Source organism: Mixophyes fleayi, chromosome 8 (assembly GCF_038048845.1).
Source record: "Mixophyes fleayi isolate aMixFle1 chromosome 8, aMixFle1.hap1, whole genome shotgun sequence".
Lineage (NCBI taxonomy): Eukaryota > Metazoa > Chordata > Amphibia > Anura > Limnodynastidae > Mixophyes > Mixophyes fleayi.
In genome coordinates, this window is record NC_134409.1 from 78,852,763 (window position 1) to 78,875,275 (window position 22,513).

At 44.9% G+C, this 22,513-nt stretch overlaps 1 protein-coding gene across 1 annotated transcript in view; it reads left to right on the forward strand.

Annotated features, from left to right (window-relative positions):
- Window positions 1-22,513, forward strand: part of L3MBTL2 (L3MBTL histone methyl-lysine binding protein 2) — a 342,206-nt gene that overhangs the window by 21,088 nt on the left and 298,605 nt on the right. The window contains 2 exon segments of the mRNA XM_075182790.1: window positions 16,060-16,193; window positions 16,622-16,745. Of these exon segments, the coding sequence (XP_075038891.1) occupies window positions 16,060-16,193; window positions 16,622-16,745 (258 nt within the window).

Below are 22,513 nucleotides of genomic sequence, written 5' to 3' on the forward strand. Positions count from 1 at the left end.
GGACGTCCTGACGATGTCATGGGAATTCAGGATGGGATATCTGTTTCCTCCGATCCCCATGCTTCCTCGCGTCCTCAGACGAGTTCGACAGGGTTCCCTACCAGTAATTCTGGTAGCCCCCTTCTGGCCACGGCGTGTGTGGTTCGCAGAAATAATATCTATGGCGGAAGGTCCGGGATTCCACCTTCCGTATCGTCACAACCTTCTTCTTCAAGGTCCATTTCATCACCAGAATTTACATCAGTTCAATTAATTGGCATGGCTGTTGAAGCCAGCCTTTGGAGGGCTAGAGGGTTTTCTTCCAGTGTAATTCAAACGTTGATGCGAGCTAGGAAACCAGTGTCATCTCGCATCTATCACCGGATTTGGAAGGCATATATTAGATGGTGTGAAAGTAGGACATACCACTCGTCCTCCTTTCGCCTCCCTCACTTGTTAGCTTTCCTTCAGCATGGCTTAGAGGCAGGCCGTAGATTAGGCTCCTTAAAGGTTCAGGTTTCAGCCCTTTCGATATTTTTCCATACGAAGTTGGCTGACTTACCAGACATTAGGACTTTTTTCCAAGGAGTTCTCCATATACAGCCTCCTTATGTCCCTCCTACAGCTCCATGGGATCGCAACTTGGTTCTGGACATGCTCAAGGGACCCCCTTTCGAGCCTTTGAACAAGGCGGATTTGAAGTGTTTGACCTGGAAGGTCCCCTTTCTTCTGGCCATTGCCTCTGCTCGCAGAGTTTCTGAATTAGGAGCCCTGTCCTGTCGGGAACCTTATTTGGTGTTCCACGAGGACAGAGCGGTGTTAAGAACCCTTCCTTCTTTTGTGCCAAAGGTAGTTTCGGCTTTTCATCTAAACCAGGAAATAATTGTTCCGGTTTTCTCATCCACTTCTCATACGGATCAGCAATCGATGAAAAAGTTGGATGTGGTTAGAGCTCTCGGCATTTATGTTAAAAGAACTTCCCAGATTAGACGAACTGACTCACTGTTTGTTCTTTATGACGCTAATAAGAGAGGCTGGCCAGCCTCAAAACAATTCATCGCCAGATGGATTACGTCTACCATCAGGCAAGCTTATATTAATGCTAACCGTGCTGTGCCGGAGAGACTTACGGCCCATTCCACCAGATCGGTGGGGGCCTCGTGGGCAGCAAGGAATGGAGCTGCTGCGGACCAGCCCTGCAGGGCAGCCACCTGGTCCTCTGTGCACACCTTTACCGAATTTTACCAGTTTAATATATTTGCCTCTGCGGATGCAAATTTTGCTCGTAGTGCTTTACGAGCAGGGCTTTCAGAGTAGTCCCACCCTTAGGGGGCTGCTTTAGAACGTCCCCATGGTAAGCAGTGTTCCCCAGACCAGATGAAGGAGAAAAGAGGATTTATGTACTTACGTTCAATCCGTTTCTCTGATTCCGTCTGGGGGACACTGCGATCCCTCCCTTCTGTTTTCTTCTGTGTGTTCTTGTGTGACTGCCCTTTTTATCTTGGGCTTGTTAAAACTAACTGGACAGGAAGAGGCAGGGGGTTTGTAGAGGGGAGGGGTTTGCCAGCAGTACTAAATTAACTAGTTAGGTGCCAACTCCCAAGCTCCCCTCCACAACCCATGGTAAGCAGTGTCCCCCAGACGGAATCAGAGAAACGGATTTAACGTAAGTACATAAATCCTCTTTTTGTCCTATGGTTTTTTGTATATGATACTTTGTTCACATTGGGTTGTTAACTTGAGCTTGCTTTTTCTTTTCATTACCTTAGGTCTAAGTACCAAACTCCCATCCACCTGCCTCACCACATCCTCTTCTGCTTCCTCATCGCTTGAAAGAACAAGGAATTTATTTTCCACAATCAATTCCCCTTTTTCTAAGCTCCCTCCTCCCCCTTTCTTACCCTTCTTCTTTGGGACTATAAATGGCTCCTCTACTGCTTTCTCCACCACAGTCACTGACCGTACTCTCCTCGGTGCAGGAACAGGTTTCATCGGAGCAGAATCAGGTGCCAGTTGAACAATAGAAGTTTTTGTCTCTGCCTCTACTATTTCTGCAACCCGAGCCAGTTCACCATCCGGAATTTCACCCTCATTGTGGAAAGCCTGGGGACAACGGCTAAAGGGGTGCCCTATTTCACCACAGAGATTACATCTAATGATCTTACATTGCCGCGTCTCATGCCCCAGGCCTCCACAATGCCCACACTTAGTCACCGGACAGTTCATGCTGAGGTGATGGAAGTCACCACAGCGGTGGCACATCCTCGGCTGGCCAGGATAGAATACCTGTATACGATCACGGCCAATAAAGGCAGCCGATGGAACATGGACAGGGCCAGCCTCCGTGCATCTAAGCCTAACTCTGGTAGACCATCCTCCACCCCAAACATGCTGGCTCGGGTCTGGAACTTTCACCAAAGGAGTTATAAGGTCCACATACCTTTTTAGCCAAAAAGTTAAATCAGCTGCTGGCAGGGACTCAAAACTGTGAGTTTAACCCTCTCCTGCCTTGTGATGGCATGTGCCCTGAAATTCACCCACGGAGACTTGTCCTTTAGCGTTGCCCATCTGGACCAAAAGGCCTGGAGGCCATGGTAAGTCATAAAACTGACGTCAAAGTCAGGAGACCCCGTGGGATGAATATAGGCAAAGAGGTCTGGAGCAGAGAAACCGAAAGCTGAAAATAATGCACTCAAAAATTCTGGCCTACTAGGTTGAGGAACCTCCTTATTAATAAATTTTAATTGCACTACATTACGCCTTTTAACAGGCTGTCCAACACCAGAATCCTGCCGGAAGGGATCCGTGCTACTCCTAGACTGACCAGCTAATATGCCAGCGTATGATGTCCTGCCTAATGTTTGGCCTGAGGCTATTGATGCCCCCAGTCTTACCCCTAATGCAGCAGATGACACAGACTGACCAGACACTACATAAGCATATGATATAACACCAGGTGTTTTATCAGTGGCTGCTGACGTTCCCTTTTCTATCCCTGACACAGTATTTGACACAGACTGGATATCCACTCCATCAGTACATGATGCTGTACCGGGCACTGGGACTGTAATTGGTGCTGCTACCTCCCTTGATTCCAGTGTTGCAGGGAACATACCTATATCTTGCACATTCATTTTAGGCACAATAGAAATACTTTTGTTCGTCTCCTGCTTTCCTCCCACACTCGCAACTACTGGGGCTAATATACCAGGATTAGTTTTAACCACTGTTTCCATGACAACCAGCGCTGCCCTAGAACCCTCAGTAACAGCAAGCGGCCCATAAATAGATTCCACAATTTGCATTTGGACAGGAGACAAAGTATCCCTATTCAACAATTTCACTTTTCCACGCTCACCAGACAGTTTCAGCAAAGGATCACATATGCTGTTGTCCCTAGCAACCGGAAGTACAGTTTCTCCAATATTGGAAGTGGTTGCCTGGCAACCGCTCACAACTTCCGGGTCCACTGAATTATTACACAATACAGGTGTACTCTGACCTCCTACAATGTCCACTACTGCCTATTATTACTCGGCATTGCCCCATCCGCCTGAGCCATGACCTCCGCCATCAGGGTGCCGCAGTTCGGATGCCCCAAAATATCAAGAGCTGAGGCTGGGGAAGAGGGCGCCAGTCCGACAGAATCACCTGTCGCCGAACCCGTAGCCCCCCCCCCCCGTCTTCTTACCAGACTCCCGCGGCTCCTTCATCATCTGGTCATTTTCCAAGGCCCGAATGCAGTCATATAGGGGATCTGTTGCAGTGTCCATACAGGCATCAGTAGGCAGATTTGCTGGTAGTTGCACAGACAATTCTTCTTTATCACATGAAGAGTCAGCTTTCTGCAACTTCTCCTGTAATGCAGTCAGGCAATCACGTTTCATTTTTAACTCTATCTCCAATGCTTTTATTTCCTTTGTGAAAGGTAAACGGTCTCTGCTGTATGCACTGTTCCTTTTCCTTTTTTTTGTTATAATCAGCTTTTTCAGCTTTGCAATTTCAGTGTCCAGACATTGAACTTGTTCACTGATATCTCCACCTTCTATTTCACTCTCCTCTGATTCGGATGAAGCATTAACCCTTTGCTGTGTGGAATAACTTTCTCCTACACAATCTGGAGTTGCTTTTTCTTGTCCTAGAGGGAATTCTGTGGTTTCCAAACCACTGTCTATATCATGATACTGCTTCTGGGGATCACAAACAGCATCCTCAATCAATTTGTCCTTTCTAAGATTTTCTTGCTTTTTGCTGTCATCATTCATTCAGCAATTCACCTGATATTATCCTCAGGGAAACAGGTTCCAAATCCTCAGAATGTACTGGATCATCTGGGCCTTCGTTAGCACTTTGTAACTGGCTGCAGAGGCATTTTGCTTTTTCAGACTGGGTAACATCCATCTGCTTAATTCCCAATGCCAAATTTGTAAAGCAGGCAGGCTGATCTGGACCTGGGCTAGGCCCCAAAGCCTGGGGACTCGCCTCCATTTTTTCCCCACAGACTTGCTTCCTGGTCTCTGGGCCCGGATTAGGCCCTGGAGCCTGGGGACTCCCCTCCTCCTCTTCCCCAGGATCCTGCATAATTCATGGGCTGCACCCCAGGTATCGCTCTGCAACTCACAGCACAGGTATCCACCTCCTTCCACGACAGCTGCTGAATCCAGAATGATACTGGATCACCCCTAGCTCAAGCATTTCCTGTACCTCTTTGTATATACTTTCCTTGGCCTCTGGTGATACACAATAAGCGGGTTACCTAACTGGCCTATGCTCACCAGTGTCCACATGGTGCATCACCAAGGAAGTCCGACCATTTTGAGACCGTGTACGGTCCAGCCCAGGTAGCCTGGAGCTTGTTCTGGCGTGTGGGTATCAGAACATAGGCCCTGATCATACCAAGTATTCTGTTTTGCTTGCGCTTCCACTAGGTTAGCCTGCGCGAGCCCCATGAGATTCTCTAACCGATCTCTGAGCTTCAACACATACTCCACCATTGAGACATCTCGGGTGGGTAGCTCCTTTACCCAAGACTCCTGGAACGGGTCAAGAAGTCCACGGACTCTGCGGCCATATAGTAGTTCAAAGGGGGAGAAGCCGGTAGACTCCTGCGGCACCTCCTGATAAGCAAACGGGAGGTTACAAATCAAGATGCAGAAATAATATCAGGGATGAGCGCTGATGAATTTTGTAAAGCTTCCTGAGATATATAAGAAAGCCCACCTGCTTTCAACCAATGTAACTGAAATAAAATCAATAATATACCTCACAGCGCTAAGCGGATGAAAACAAACATGAATTCTGCAGCACCACAGTCACATGGAATACTGTAACAAATAAACAGAATACATAGAGTAGTATTGTCCCAACACGTGAATATTATAGTATAAACTATAGTGTCTCAGGGTATCTTCTCTTCTCCAAGTGTGTTTTAGATGATGTGGCCATCAGATATTTAAGAACCAAGACATCAACCCTCTGACCAACATTGCAATACACACAGCCCACTCGATACTTTTACCTTTGCGTTCTAGCTGGTCCATTGTGCAATTTGATGTAGCACATGCCCTTGTGTTTCTAACTCCCATTGTCCTATAGATTGTAAGCTTGCGAGCAGGGTTCTCTTACCTATCTGTCTGTATGTATTACCCAGCATTGTTTTATCAATGTTTGATCCCAATTGTAACGCGCTATGGAATTTGCTGGCGCTATATAAATAAATGATGATGATGATGGAGTCCCCGCAGGTAATCTGTTTACAGAGAGGATTCTTGAACACAGCATATCAAATAATCTCTGATGCTTGAGATGATCCTTTTCCACCAGAAATACTCCACCGATGAATATATAATGCCAAAAACAGAATATTCATAGTATAACTCCATTTAATGCAAATGAAACATTTTAAAACATAAAAAGACAGAAGTGGTGTCCTTCTATCAGCGTACCATCAGCAATAGAATAACAAACACAAAATAGTGGGAGAGGATACGGGTTACCCGGGTCCAGTGTTCCCCCAACCAAAGAGTGTAGTAGTCCTAGCTAATAACAGGAACTGCCCTCCTGGTCATCCAACGCATTTCGAGTCTCAGAAGACTTTATCAAGGTGACTGGACAAGGTAGTCATAAAGTCTTTTAAAGTCGATCTCCACAATCACGTGTGCTTATCCGCGAATCAGCATTGATTTGGCTGTATCGCGACCGCATCCATAACGTCAAAGACTTCCGGATTTCAAAGCGAGGCTTGGATATAGCGTCTATTGCTCATGCGTACTGTATGTTATACAGGAGATGTAGAGAAGCCAGAATTCCAGCCAATCCATACTCCGATAGGTGCATTTAATTATGGAGAAAGAATATAAAACACGGTATTAAAATTTCAGTCTCCAAGTTAAACATTAGCGCTGCATACAGCATAAAAAGTTTACAAATACCTGTAGCATGTGCTTCAGAATGCCATTGAACCGCTCGCACAGTCCCTTAGTCTGGGGATGGTAGAGGGCAGTATGGAGTTGCTGCACTCCGCACTTTGCCCAGAGACACTTTACCAGTTCACTCATGAACTGTGTCCCTTGATCGGTTAAGATCTCTCTAGGGAACCCTACTCTGCTAAATACTCCTAGCAGCGCATTCGCTATCTTTTCCGCAGTTATGGAAGACAGAGCTGCAGCCTCTGGATACCGGGTACTGTAGTCCACCACAGTGAGGATGTATCTCTTCCCCGATCTATTGGGTACAGGCAGGGGACCTACTATGTCCACAGCAACTCGCTGAAAAGGTTCCCCAATTACTGTCCAGCACCTGAGTGGAGCACGAGCACTGGGGCACCCAAGACGCTGACACATCACAGGACTTACAGTAGGCATCCATGTCAACCGACATTCCAGGCCAGAAAAAGTTCTGTGTAATGCGCTTCAGTGTTCAGTCTCTTCCCTGGTGTCCCGCCATAGGAATTTCATAGGCAACTGACATTAGTTGCACATGAAAGCCCCGTGGTATCACCAGTTGAACTTGTTCCCAGGCTGGTCTGTCCCCATCTACCTTTCTAGCTACACTGCACAACAACCCTTAACGCCAGGTCACACTCCCCACCCCTCATTCCTTCCAGTGAGGGATCAAAGAGCTGAGCTGCCCTGAACGCTTCCCTGTGGGCCTCACTATTTTTTAAGTCAGGATATGCTGCAGGGGGGGTCTACGTTGGGGTGACTAGGATCAGTCAAAGTGGGGTCAGTCAAAGGGATGTCACTGTGATCAGCTATACTCACCACTGGAGCTGGCATAATGCTAGGGACAGGAGCGTCACCGGGCACCCCGACAATATCAGGTTGGGAGGCCATCCGTTTTGGCAGCATCTCGCAACTCCTGGCCATCTCCCCAGTCCAGATACACCCTTGCTACAGGCACTTCCTTCCCCAGTTCATCTGCCATGGTAAATTTGGCGATGCGATCCTGCAACACTGCAGCAGGATCTAAAAGATGGGGACTCACAACAGTAATTGAGGTCCCTGAGTCTTTCAGTACTTCACCCTGCAGGTTCCTCCACATGTTTTTGGTTTGTCTTTTGGACACACAGGTGAATCTCTTCACAGAGTCACTTTTAGACACGCCACACTCCATTGGGCTGGTAGAGGTGGAAAAAGTCTCTACTGTTTCACTTTCGCCAGTTAAGCAAGTCAGCCGGGCCCCAGGACTTGGATTAGAGGCACGAGTCTGGGGTGCTGGGGCTGTGGGACAGTCCATCCTTCAATGACCGATTTTCCCGAAGTGGTAGCACTTCTCCAGCCTGGGCTCCGGTGGTCTCTGATAACTCCCAGTGACAGAGCGCTGGCTGGCAAATAGTACCAAAAAGGTTAGGTACTTGCTTTTGGGGATGAGTAAAAGTGGGGTGTCCCACTGTTTGTACATTCCTTTTGGGGTTGGCTGTTAACCTGGCGCTTCTGCCAGTGTGGCCTCACTGTAACATACTGATCTGCCAGCTGGGCGGCTGCTTCCAGGGTGCCTGGCTTCTTGTCCAGCACCCAGTCTGCCACCTCCGGTGTGCACCGTCGGTGAAACTGCTCTTGGCACATCAAGTTTATTACCTCATCCACGGTCTGGGCACCTGGTCCTTTGTAAAGTCCCGGAACTTCAGACGATAGGTCTCTGGGGTAATAGTGTACCGTTTAAGGAGTGCCCTTTTTAATATATCATAGTTCGCACAGTCCTCTGTGGGCACCCCACGGTAGGCCTCCACTGCACGTCCTTGCAGTGTGGGCACCAGATGCTTAACCCATTCCTCTCTGGGTACAGCGTGTAGCCTGCAGGTCCTTTCAAATATCTGCAGGTGCCCATCAGTATTCCCAGCACAGTCTTCAAATTTAGGGCAAGGTAAAGATGACAGTCCTGATCCACTAAGGGGAGCATCCACCTTGGGCTGCATGGCTGGTGCCCTTCCCTCTTGGCGCCATGCCTCGACCTGTGCCCTCTCTGCTGCAGATGCTTTGTTCCCTAAGGCCACCAGCTGGATCTTTAGCCTGGCAGCCCTGCGCTCATCATAGGACAGAGGGGCTGGTTGTGCAGGTGCAGTCTGCTGGGTAGAGGTCGCTGCAGGCTGTTGAGCAGGGATCTCCGCTGTCTGGGCATCTGGGGTACCATGCTGTCTGTGCCATTCCCTCAGCGCCCCTCTCATCCCCGCCCTGTTTGGCAAATGGTTAATGTCAATGCCCTTGGCACTGCACAGAGTCTCGAGATCTGCCCTGGACACGTCTGTGTTATCAGACATCCTGTTTGTTCTTTTGGCTGCAGTTATTCCTCTCCTGAATAGTTCGGCTCTCCTGATTGAGTCACGAAAAGCCGCCTGGGGTTATCACACCGCTTGCCACTAGAAATCTGGGATGGACCGCCTATGCCAACCTGTCTGTTGTTGTTGCAACCGTCCCCTTTCGTTATTCCGAATACACCCCTCCTGCTGCAGTAGGAGGAGCCTGCTGCCACCTCTGGGCTCTTTTATGGTGCCCAGAACCACGTTCCTTCCGGGTAACTGACGCTGCTAGTGTACTCCCGTGCTGGTACACTTTGGCTGGATCCCAATACTATCACACTGGCCAGCTGCTGGATAGCAGCAGAGCGGTGGTACTGGAGAGCTGGGTCCAACCTCAGAAACAGCCGGAGAACGGATTAGATTTAGGGTCTAATCTACAGGTCACAGGATTACAGCAATATTGAAGAAGTTGTTAAGCAGGGTCTTGAAGCAGACTGATGTTTATTGCTCATGTGCCCTGACAAGGACAGTTCCACTGATTAAAGGTATCAGGCGTCGGGTCCGATGGAACATTAGAATGATACATATCGGTGTTTTTTATGCTGATTTGGACACAGGCTATTCTTAGAATCAGGATGCAATGTGTTTACACAAACATGGATTTACATGCATTGCAAAGCTACCAATATTTACGCTTATCTGTGATATCTCATAAATTCTGTGATGTTCTGCATCTTGTTTTTAGACACAGGAAATCTAGAAGCAAGGTCTTAATTAAACCTTCCTGTCTTCAAGTGGACCCTCACACATTAAAGGGCCTGATTAGCATGGACCTTTTGTCCAACAGTTGCAGAATACACATTCCCAAAGAAAGGTATAAACCTCAAACATGTCATTTCCCCACACCATGATACAGAAAAGGCTTTCTAAACAAAGGCTCATTGTATCACATATATACATCAGAAATAAGGCATTTTCTCCAGCAAGGTTATAACAGAAAAACAATTTTTTTACCCTGGTCTCAGAAATAACAATTTCATATATCAAAATATACACAATATCAAAAATTAGTGCATTTGCAATTATATAAATAAGAACCCTGTGTTATTTGCTTTAAATAAATTTATACCAGAAGTTATAAGTGATCCAGCCATACAGTGTTTAGGTATTTTTTGCAAAGGTGGGTGGAGGATGCACAAGACAATCGGTAGGAGTACGAGCTGCAATATAAACGGGGGTAACCAATCCCCTAGAGTACATAGAGAGAGATAGTAGTCCAAAAGCGCTCAATACTGCAGAATCTAAGTAATACCAATACTAAATGTAACAAAAACAAGTGCAAATACTAAATCCAAAGAAAAACAAAAACAAAATCCGAAACAAATATAGACATAAACACAAGAACAAAATGAATGTTGATAGAAACAGAAATAAGACCAAACAATAGCTCTAGCAGAGCGTAAGTAATTTAGAACAAGCAAGTATGTAGCTGTAAAAATTCTGGTTGTAGTAATGCGAATGTACGGGGATACGGTGTAGGTACTGATATGGGGAATCGGTATAGGGGTCAAATGTTAGGGACTAGGTGCTGCTTTGAGCGGTATGTGGCTGTGGTCCGGCAGACTGTGCTGTGAGGCTGCTCTTGGCTCAGCTGTCCCGGATTACATGCTTGTGTAATTACCTTATGCAGAATATGATATCGCTCAGTATTAGCCGTTCTGTGCAGCCTATGATGGTCCGCGATGTTGTGGGTTAGACGGAAAGCCGAAGATTGCAGGTCCCAGTCTGTGGATGTTGTGGCGCGAGTTGGACGCCATTCTTGGGAGCCGTTGTACGTCAGGACACGTGGTAATCTAGCGCTGTGCGCTCTGCTGGTGTATCGGCGGTAGTTTCGGCAGTAGTGTCAATAAACCGGTGCCTGTGTAGCGATGCGTGCCGCGCATGCGTGGCTCATAAAAGGAATAAATGAAGCTACATGGTGAAGCACTGTTAAACTGTTTAATTCATGTTAAAAGAGATACACTTACATCAAGATAACTTGATACAGGGCACGTAATTGAGAGTGTGGGTACAGAGATTAATGTGTCACCGACGCGTTTCGTCCTGCCAGGACTTTCTCAAGGAGTGGGTGTTTGTACATCATGGAGTGGTATATAAGGGGAGGGTCATAGTCCGATTGGTTAATGGGAGCAGGATATGATAGGCCAGAGTAAATTGGGAGTGTTTGGAAGAATCGTGCCTTCCAATTGGGAGAACTTATGTGTAGAAAACATTGGAATAATTACATACTATCGGTGTGTACACATACAGAAAATAAATGACCTCGGAATCCATAAAACATATACAGCAGCACCAGATGTACCTAATACATCACCCCATAAGAGATCACGTTTTGCGGCATACTACAGCCCGCCCCTGGAGATATTCATTCCGAACTTTACCAGTGATACAATAGTTCAATATTTTGATGTTTGATATGTACCTGCATCCCCCTCCCATTTATTTCCCCCCACCCACACAAATCTGGATTTTACAGAGATATAAACTTTATCTAACACCCATACTACATGCCATACACATGGGCAAGTTATATCTGTACTAAACACCTCTAATATCAGAATCATATTTGTACTCACTGTGTATATAAGCTGATCATGTATCTTATGTTCCCTTTACTGTAATGTTTTATGGATTCCGAGGTCATTTATTTTCTGTATGTGTACACACCGATAGTATGTAATTATTCCAATGTTTTCTACACATAAGTTTTGCCTTGAATTCGCTAGCCAAAGCCAAGAGGACAAAAATTAGAGGTGATAATGAGCACCCCTTCCTAGTTCCATTAGTGATTTCTACAGGGTCTGAGAGGGCACCATTAATTTTAATTTTAGCAGTTGGATGTTTATGGAGTGCTAGGATTCTGTGAAGTCCGGTCACACCGAATCCTAAGTATTCCAGTATGTCTTGCATAAACCTCGACTCCTCCCTCTCTTTTACCCCCCCTCCCCCATTCAATCTCTCGCCCTATCCTGTCACTTCCAACTCCATAACTTCGCCCGCATCTGGCCCTTCCTGTCACAGGATGCCACCAAAACAATCATTCATGCTCTAATCATTTCCTGTATTGACTACAATAACCTTCTCACTGGCCTCCCCCTCTCCCACCTCGCCCACCTCAGGTCTATACTCAACGCGGCTGCAAAAACTCATCTTCCTCTCCGCTGCACCTCTTCTCCTACTGAATCCTTTTCCAACGCCTCACACTCACCTACAAGGCCCTCTCCCACACCACTGCCCCTTACATTTCTAACCTCCTCTCCATTCACACCCCATTTTGTTCCCTGCAATTGGCCAATGACTGTCGCCTGTCCTCCACCCTGATCACCTCATCCCACTCCAGAATTCAAGACTTCTACCGTGCTGCCGCTCTTCATTGGAACAACCTCCCACGCTCTATCCGACTGTTCCCAAATTTGTGCTCCTTCATACTGCCACTCAAAACTCCTCTTTTCCTCAAAGCCTACCAGCCATTCACCTAATCTTCTATCCATAATTGAATACCTTACCCTCTCTCTCCCCCTCTCTTGTTCTTGATCCCTTCCTCTGACACCCTTTTAGTGAGTCCCAATGATTTGCACCTCCAGTCTGTTTTGAGAAATGGTGTTGTCTTATATGGTGTTAAAAGCACGGACCATCACGAGAACCAGTTTGTCCCTAAACACCTTTAATAATATGCAGATGTGAAGCAGTTCAGGCCTGGACTTTCCCAGACGTGGTGGACTTAATAGCTTCAACAAACTCTTTTTTGGTGTAAAAGGTTGTTAGAGAATATTACAATTTGTGTCTGAGAGAGGGGGAAATGTAATCCTTGCTAAGTATTCTTAAGGATATGCCTAGAAAAGTTATATAGTTTAGAATAATAGGAGAGGAACGCAACCGCAATTTCATTGGTGATCCAACACTTTCTCCCCCCCCCAAGTCATCTGTAGTGGAAACTATGAAGGTAGTGGCTCTTTGGGCCCTCAACATACTCTCTAGTAGTGTGCCTGGTTTATTCCCCCACTGCTGCTGCGACATTTGCAAAAATCTAATTTAATATGATCATAGAGACGTTTATTGAGGACTACTCTAGTCTTCATCAATTCAGTCAAAGTTGTCCTGGAGAGGGAGTACTTATGTGTAGTTTACAAATCCTTAAGTTTTTGAAGGAGTTGATCCTTGTGTCTTTTTTCTGCTTTTTCATAACGTACACATTTTTGAACCTCCCAGTCAGAAACCCTAGAGACAACAGGGATATAGTTAAGATCAGTATAATCGTATACAGCCACTAGCTGATTTTTTACAGTAATATTCTTGTAGGAGAAGCTCATAGAGTTTTCAGTAACAGTGCTTAACGAAGGGGTGATCAACCTGTATGCCTAAGGGGACTGGTGGGTGGTCTGACCATGTGTCTATGGTCAAATGAAGGAATCTACAGGAGGGGAATAAATAATCCTAGAGTACACTCCGTGTGGATGTGATAAGAAGGTGTTATTGCACTCAACTGGATTTTGGAGCCGCAATGTGTCAACCAGCTGGTGTTCATGTAGTTTCTTTGAGTGTCTGGAAGCTTGATTGGAAGCATCTATACCAGAGCAAAGTGTCCAGTACAGATCTCCGACTACCAGCATTCCCTCCTTTATGCATCTGCTTGTTCCATCACTTTTTCAAGAAAAGACGTTTGTCCCTGATTTGGAGAATAAAAATTGAGAAACATTTAATATTGGTAAAACAATTTGCATTTGATTAGGAGTGCTTTACCCTCCTCCAGGCGAAATCTCTGTAAAAGGCAAGCGCTTAGAAAAAGGGACAGCAACCCCCAAATTTACGATGGTTGCGCTAAAGAGGAGCAGCCCCCTGTTTAAAGTGAGTTTCCTGCCCAAAGACAATGTTTGATTTGTCCTTGTGAAACTCATGTATGGCTCTAGATCTGTTTTTCTGGAATGTTAAGTCCCTTGACGTTAGCTGAAATAATTTTAAATTTGGTGGTCATATGGAGTCTGAGGTGTGGTCAATTATTGAATGAATACTGTGTGGAGACCTGGACCCTAAGATAATGAAGAGGGTGAGATCATAAGGGGGAGCGGGGGGGGGGGGGAGAGTAGCAGGGAGGGAAATACTGAAAAGGGTGGATAACAACACAAAAATCAGATCACCAATGCATCAGATAACCAATGCATTAGCAGGAAAACAGTATGAAATCTGACGGGTGAGACCTCTCCCAGTCTCAGGATAAAACTTTTGGAGAGAAGGCTGAGAATGCGTATGGCAAGATGACTCAAAAGAAAAGACAAAATATCATATTACAAGACCTAATGGTACATTCTTATGGAGCATTACTAATCTTGAGTTCGCCATCGTAGTCAATTCGGTCTAGACATCTCTTTTTTGAGAATCTCCTCTTTCTGAGTGTACTAATTCAAATGACAAATTACTTATTTTGGTCCCTCTGTTGGTGAATCTCGAGGTCTCAAGACTATGAGCTTTATTGAACTTTATGACTTCATTGGGATCCTGTTCAAGAATCTCGTTAATGGTTTTAGTTAGAAAGTCGATGAGACCTTGCGTTGAGATGTCCTTTGGATGTCCTCTGATGCGTAAGTTATTCCTGCTCCCTCTGTTGTCTAAATCATCAAGTCTGTTTTGCAGCAGCTTCAACTTTTTTGCATCAAATAGTTTTACAGGAGATGATGACGTTCTTCCAAGGCCTTCATGTCTTCCTCCAGGACCGTTAATCTGGAGGCAAGATTGGCAAAATCGGCTTGTTGGCTTGCAACCTCTTTACATTCAGACTCTCAGTTTGACTTCTAGCATTTCAAAATCGTGTTTGATTGCCAGTTCCTGATTGGTTGGAAGAGGCTTAAGAAGTGGCAAGACTGTGCCTATGTCCTGATTCTCTTGAGGAATGGGATCAGAGATTTGAGTACCTCCTGGGATGGAAGAGCTGGCAGAGGACATATTTGAAGGTGAGGAGGCTGGAGTGTACTCCACATGTGGGAGATAGTAGAAATCTTTCGGAATTAATGGAGATAAGAGTGCTGAGGGGTAATTATTGGTAATTATTTTTGGCTTAGGGGTGCCTTGAAAGAGCTTATGGAAACCCGAAGGGTGCCTCAAACTGAGAAATTTTGGGATCCACTGCCATAAGCTGTTCATCTTCTAGTCTGCAATTAAAACAATGCCCACTTGGTGGCAGTAGATGGCTCACTGGATTACTACCACAGGCAGATAAATATAATAAACAAGTGTAAACTCAACTGAAAAACAGACAGGATTTCACAATAGTCTTACGTGGATCTATGATAGATCATATCGGAGTGACTTGCTGAAATGTGTATAGCCCAATAAGGAAGCGCTATATAGAAGCCAAGTGGTAAATAGGGAAATTCTGCTCAAGCATTAAAAGTTGGGATCTGAAAATAAAGGCACACATGGCCTGATAGTGGTCATCTTGCGACCACATGTTCCATCATGCCTGATAATAAACCAAATAATTTTGAATATTATTGGGCATTGCTTTATTTCTAGAGACGCCACACTGTTACAACGGGCAAACGGACCAATATTGCAGCATATGGACAGCTGTAGAGTGAGTAATGATCAGAAGTGGGATGGTTGAAAGTGAGGGACTGATGGATCTCTTCAATATAGTGTGCACTAAGAACTCTATAATTAAGCCACTTGCCTTCAATATATGATTTAATCTTGACAGGTCATATGTGCCTGGATGCTCAATGTTATGTAGTTAAGAAATTGAAAGTCACCACACCCACTTCATCTGACATAAAATAAGCAGTTTGTCTCATTTCTATTATAGAAGGGTTAAGAGCCTCCATCAGTGACACTTTCAACACCTACCTTTCCACTTTGTTTCTCTGCATTCCCTTCCGTTACTTGACTGCAACATATTCAAATACAAATCTGCTCTTGAAAATGATCAATTTCCTATTGCATGTTCTGTCCTCTGGCCTGGCCTTTCCTTTCCCCTTAATGTCCGTGTTTCTTTCTCATGATTGATTGTTTTTTTTATCCTTTTTTTTCCTTAGTTTAGTAATACAATGTCTTGCTATAGTGAAGCTGGTAAACACAATATTTTTTTTTAATCTAGCAAATTGGTTTTTATGTTTGTTTTTATATTCTGCCTTGAAAATACCCTCTGTTTAAAGTTTTAATTATATTTTATGAAGTTATATACCTTTTCTGTTTTGCTAATTTATCGACTTTATTAAAATTACACATTTCAATAAAAATGTAAAGTTTAAAAATGACTAGTTACTGACAAACCCACTTTTGCTCCCCACTAGCTATCTGCGAAATGTGTGGAATAGTTGGAACACGTGACACCTTCTTCTCAAAGACCAAGAGATTCTGCAGTGTCTCCTGTTCACGCAGCTATTCGTCCAACTCCAAGAAAGCCAGTATTATAGCCCGGCTTCAGGTAGTTGTTCACATTTAGAAGATAAAGCTTGAAAACTGTTTTTTACATTTTTAAAGATGGACCTTAAGGAATAGTTCCACCCAAGAATCAACTAACACTCCACATGACCACATCTAGCAGAGCTGCAGTGGGTCCTATACCAAAGACTTCAGCAGTTAGGTAGAATCCACCCTGATTGTAGCTGATAACTTTCCTGATGCACTCGCCTAAACAAAAAGTAAATTGGATGTGCTGTACAATGAATAGCAAACTATTTTCTGATGCCACAAACGGTTAAAGGTTTTGTACCTATATGTCACACATTCTTTTTCTTTGACACATTTGCACCAGAATCAGACTTTATTTTACAATAAAAAACATTTTATTGAGATGTCAGTGACTTACAATTTTGTGCAAAATCTTTTGTTGCGTCTTTATTGTGCTTTTAGGGCAAACCACCAACAAAGAAGGCAAAGGTACTGCACAAAGCTTCCTGGTCTGCGAAACTTGGGGCATTTCTGCATTCTCAGGGCACAGGGCAGTTGGCAGATGGAACACCTACAGGGCAGGATGGTAAGACACCTTGATGTTAGAGTCATTGATGAATGGTGGGTTTGGTTGTTGTGTTTGTTGAATAGCTGTTTTGATATACAAATATATGCTACAGAGTTCAAAATCTCTGGGTAGGTCTCTACCAATGATTTTAGTCAGTAGTTTTAGATTGAGTCAAAACTTGATCTTATTTATACTTCTTTGCGACCTTTGATTTTGAGCTATATCCTGACTTCTTTGATAATGTACCTGAATAGCATGTTTGTAAGTATAATATTCTTAAACAGAAGTTCATAGTATAAAGACAGTGTGACTTGTTTTTATGAGGCATAATAACACTATTTCCTCAATCATCACATTTAGGGGACACTGCAATACATGTGGTATAGAGGGCGCTCTGCTGGAGTGGTAGGCACTGTTCAAACTATAAACTTGTTTGTGTCGTATGGACAGCTTCGCACCCCTATACCCCTCCATCCATATTTCATCAGGTTTTTTTCATTGCCCATGGAGTAGGCCTCTGTTTTTTGAGCTGCTCCAGCAGCTATTTAGGTTTCATGCAATACTAATAAGGCGTTCACGGACAGTGGCCTTGTGTGCTTCCCAGATCGTGGACAGAGATATGTCAGGGCGAAGAATTCGGTGAGTGCCTCCGCTATTTCTAGGCTTGTCGTGGGGTTAAGTAAAAGAGTGTCATCTAAATGCCAAATTGGACTTTTTAGAAAGACTTACAAAGTCCAAGAAGAGATACTCCCATGTGATCTGTCCAGGCAAACGGGTGGACCCCAGCTCCGTGAAGTTTAGTAGCTAATCTAACGTTAATCGCAAAATAATCTATTCGGGTGTATATGTTATGAGGGTAGAAAGTATATCCCCTATCGGTGCCATTAACCACCCGCCAGGCATCTAAGAGAGAATGCACTTTGAGCAGCAAGGCAAATCGATTAGCCTGTCGGGCGGAATGTGTTTGAGGTTGAGACAAAGTTATGGTTGTTGGCGACCTATCAAGTGCAGGGTCTATAATCATATTAAAATCGCCTCCCATAAGCAAGTGGCCCCACGGCATGTTTATTTATACGGCTGAATAGCTTATGAAAAAAAGGGGATTTGAGCACTATTGTGAGCGTAGCAACAGACTAAGGTGACTGGAAGCTGGCCTAGTGTGCCCACTAATATGAGAAAACGGCCATCTGAATCTGCAATCGAGCGGGACACCACCAGTGGGACAGATGGTCTCACCAGGATGGCCACTTCGCGATGTTTGGATGCAGCTGAGGCAAAGAATGTCTGCGAGAAGAGCTTTCCTTGGAATGTTACATGCGCTTTGGTTAAGTGGGTCTCTTGGAGAAAAACTATGTCCGCCTTTTTTCTTTTTTTAGAGCAGCCATAAGCGTAGTACGCTTCTGGGGTGTGTTTAACCCCTTAACATTAACAGTTAATAATTGAAGAGAGATATCACAAGAGAGAGTCTAGAACGTATTGCTGAGAGGCTCCTTCTAGTCTGTGACCCCCATGGATCATGATAGGAACATAACTTGACAAATGAAGACAGGTAGCGTGAGAAAGATTGGGAAAGGGATAGGGGAAAATTTGAGCCGTCTGCAACCAGCCACAAAGGAAAGGGAAAGACCGGGCATGAGGTGTCCGGCCTATGGTTGCTCGACTTCGGAAAGATTGGAGAGTGTTGCTACAGGGTGCAGCAACAAGAAGGTATGGGGGAGGGGCGGGGAGGTCCCAAACGAGAATGGCGTTCGGGTAGTGGGTGTAGATGAGTGGGGGCATCAACGATAACAGTTTAAATCGGCTTATAAATCATTAACCTGTATGAAAAGACTATTGTCCAATCAAATATATAACAATAGTAAGTAGTAATGAAAGCACAAAATAAGTCTGGTGAGTTATCAGAACAAAATAATCATAGAAAATTAAACATCACCATTGCTGAATTGTCCAAAAACACGTAACCGAAGTGGAGGGCTGAACTGTGATCTCGAAGTGGCGCTATTCCTTGGTGATGGCAGGAACGAGGCTGATGGGCAGATCACACGTAATCGACTTGTATGAAGATTGTAGATGTGCTGTATTCATACCTGCAAAGAAAAGGAAGAAGAGACAACAGGGTGGAGGAGAGACAACATCAGGCGCCCTCTAGGGATAAGTCGCTGAGGTTCAGGATTACATTGTCTTCCATGGTTTCTCTATACCAAGTTAGCAGAAGGAGATCAACAGTCCAGATTTTCAGTTTCCAACCCTTGCCGAGATCAGGCTGTGTCCCATTCGGCTTGCTGGACACCCTGGGGACGCCAACGTAACCGGAGAGGATGCTGAGCTAGCTGGTAAGCCTATCTTTTCAAGTATTAAGGCACCTTCTGCGGGAGTCTTTGCCTGGATTCCGTAAAGACTTGGAGCCGGAAGGGGAAACACCGGCGGTAACGATAACCGCGTTGTCGAAGAATCTTCGTGGTGTCCTTTAGCTCCCGATGTTTCTGGATGGTAAGAGGAGACAGATCTGCGAACAACTGAATATTATTACCAAGGTATTGAATGGAATCCTGATTCCTCGTAGCCTTGATAATTTTTTCCTTGATATGGTAATAATGCATGCGAAGAATGACATATCTAGGCTGCTGGCCTGGAGCAGACCTAGGCCGCAGTGACCTGTGTGCTCTATCCAGGAGGAGGTCTGCGTCCGTGGCGTCCACTGGGATGGTTTTTAAGAAGCCGAGCAAAAAGCCAGGGAGGGCTGATACGTCCATTGTCTCAGGAATGTTTTTGAGTTGGATGTAGTTCCTGCGGGCTCTTTTCTATGTCCTCATATTTCTCTGTCAGGGATGCCACATCAGTGCGCAATGAGGAGAGTTCTTGCGCATTGTCCGCAATGGATTTGCAAATTTCATTCGTTTTGGCCTCCAAGGCATTAGTGCTGTCACCCAGTTCGTTAATATCTTTGCGGAAGTCCGAGATTGCTTGACGCAGCTCGGTGTGGAATGTTGTCTTAATATCCTGAAGCCGGAAGTTGATTAAGAGTCTCGTTGCCGAGGGGATTTCATCTTCTCCTGTTGTATCAGAACTTGGCGAGCGATCTTGCTGTCTTTGAGCCATGGATGTCGCTCGTGGCTTGGTTTGTTTTTTGTTTCTGTCAAAGAAGTTAAAGAGGTCCACTGTGGAAGTCCATTTTGTTCTGGACGTCATCACAGGCCAGCTATTTTCTAATTGAAGGTTAATGTTCTAAAGATGATAAGTTGATGCCCCTACACAAAGTGGCTAGTGCATGTCAACTGAGAGATGTATCGGGTGTAAATGACTTGTGGGAGAGTGCACGCCCTGTGGCGGTGTTACCAAGCTTTAAGTTGAGACCTGCAATGCACACACGTTGTATTGTAGCAGTGGTGTTTGGAGATTACAAATTTTATTGTGGTCTTCGAGCTTGTGGCAAGCCTAGATACTGGCTGGATGCCTATTTTTCGCTGACAGGCTACAGTCACAATGTGCTAAGAGCGCGGGAATAGAAGAGGGTCTCAGAGTGGTCAGAAGTAACAAGTGAATTATGAGGCAAGCACAGGCTATTTGCCTGGAGTTAGACAGTAATTTAAGTTTCAATAATTCTTCATAACGAGTTGGAAGGCCAACAGAGAGCTGCAATTGACTGAGGTTAACCTCATAGTGTCTGGAGCCCTTCTGCTTCTGTGGGCCGCTGTAAGATAAGGCCACAGCGTTGCTGAACCCCTGCACTACTCCTGTGTCCTGGCCATAAACAGACGCACAGAAGCAGGCGGTGAACACCGGAGGAAGCACCCCGCAGGGGAGACTGATCGGGACCAGAGATGCCAGCAGGGGTGATGTTTACACTGATGCTGCTCTTCAGGTGAAGTGACGGGTAAGGGCTGCAATACTGACCTGTCCAGACCAATGTAAAATAGCCCGCTCTGCAGTGTGTATGTAGCTGCCGAGGGGAGTCCGTGGCACTGTAGCCCACAATTCAGGAACACAAGTGGGCAGGTGTGCGGGACAAACTGCCCCGATGTCCGGGAGGGCGGGTACCAATGGCGGTGCAGGGTCTAGCAGGCGGTAGCGTTCCAGCTCAGTGAGGAGTTTGCGGGCTGCACTACGGTGTTTTCAGCAGGAGATTCCCGCGATTAGGCGTTGGCAGGCCTGAAGATGGAGGGCACTGAGCTCTTGGGTTCCTGGCGGCGGAAAAGAGGTTTTTTTCAACCCTCGGGGGTCCCGGTATTATATCCAGGCTGTTTGTGCAGTTTAGAAGGAAGGTATACCGGCTTTTCCTGGGAATTCCAGGGATTACAGCAGGAGCAGGTCTAACTCGCGTCCACCGAAGATGGCTATCAGGCCACGCTCCCTTAGAAATATTTTTTTCTCATAAAAAATAGATCAAATTTGTTTTCGTTGCATCCAAAAGTTAATCGTTAAGAACAAAAGCAATTAAGAACCAAAACAACCAATATATTTTGTTCACAAATTATGAGCCTTAAAGACATACTTCCTTACTCTACCAGAGTATCTGGAAGACTCTTGAATCTTGAGTAGTTCTCACGAACTCCAGGGAGACCAGGCCACCCTCCTGCAACCTGTCCACTTCCTAATGAAGTTTGAGGGACAGGGAGCATCAATGGCATGATTTGCAGTGAATCTCGTCATTTTGACTTGCTCCTGTGGTGCAGTGTCGAGATTGCAGCTTTGCGCCATGCATGGTGGGGCCAAATGATGTGAATCATCCCATTTGCAGTTGTCACTTGTTCTCCCCTCCAGGTTCCTCCCAGAGGGGAGTTAAATAATGTTGGCAAGTATGCGCAAAGGTTTTGATAATAGACATCAGATGATAGGTAGCTAGTTGAACCTATTTACTCAGATCGTTGACTCTCAAAAGCTGTCATGGTTGAAGGGGAGAGAGGTGTGTGTTGTCAAAGTGAAAATAATAGATGGACACTCCTTTTTCTAAAATATAACTTTCATTTGGTTTAACAGGCTATGCATTTTGAAGATCCTAAGGGACATTTCCACCTTTTTTATTTTTTTTTATATACAACGAAAATTACTTAGGCACGAAGCCTGCCATAAAGCATTATGTTGCAGAGTACATGGTACCTGAGGGGAAAGTGAAGTTCATGGCTTGAAATGAAAAATAAACAGACACCCTTAATTTCATTTTCAGTCTGAATATTACTGTGTGGAAGATAAGTCTGAAATGATGCACATGCATATTTTAGAGATGCTGTGATGGTTATGAGCACTGGTGTTCTTTTTATAGTGCAAAAAAAAGAAAAGAAAATTGTTATGGTTGTACGACACATAGATCTCTTTCATTTCACTACATTAGTCTCAGTGTGTATGGCCATGTACAGATTTGGACATTGTACCTGGTGACGGCTACCACAAAACACAGAAATGTTACTCTACAACCAGTATAATAGCTATTGCATATGCTTTACAAAGTGTTTAGAGGAAAATCACTAACTTGACAGCTGTGCTATGATTAACAGTACCTCTACAATCTTTATATTCCACGATGTTCTCTATCACGGTTGTAGTGCTTGTTACATTAAGCTTATTAGAAAGCACTGGCATAATACAGAATTAAGTCTTTCAGAATATAAAAGTCATATAGGGCTAGATTTACTAAGCTGCGGGTTTGAAAAAGTGGGGATGTTGCCTATAGCAACCAATCAGATTCTAGCTTTCATTTATTTAGTACCTTCTACAAAATGACAGCTAGAATCTGATTGGTTGCTATAGGCAACATCCCCACTTTTTCAAACCCGCAGCTTAGTAAATCT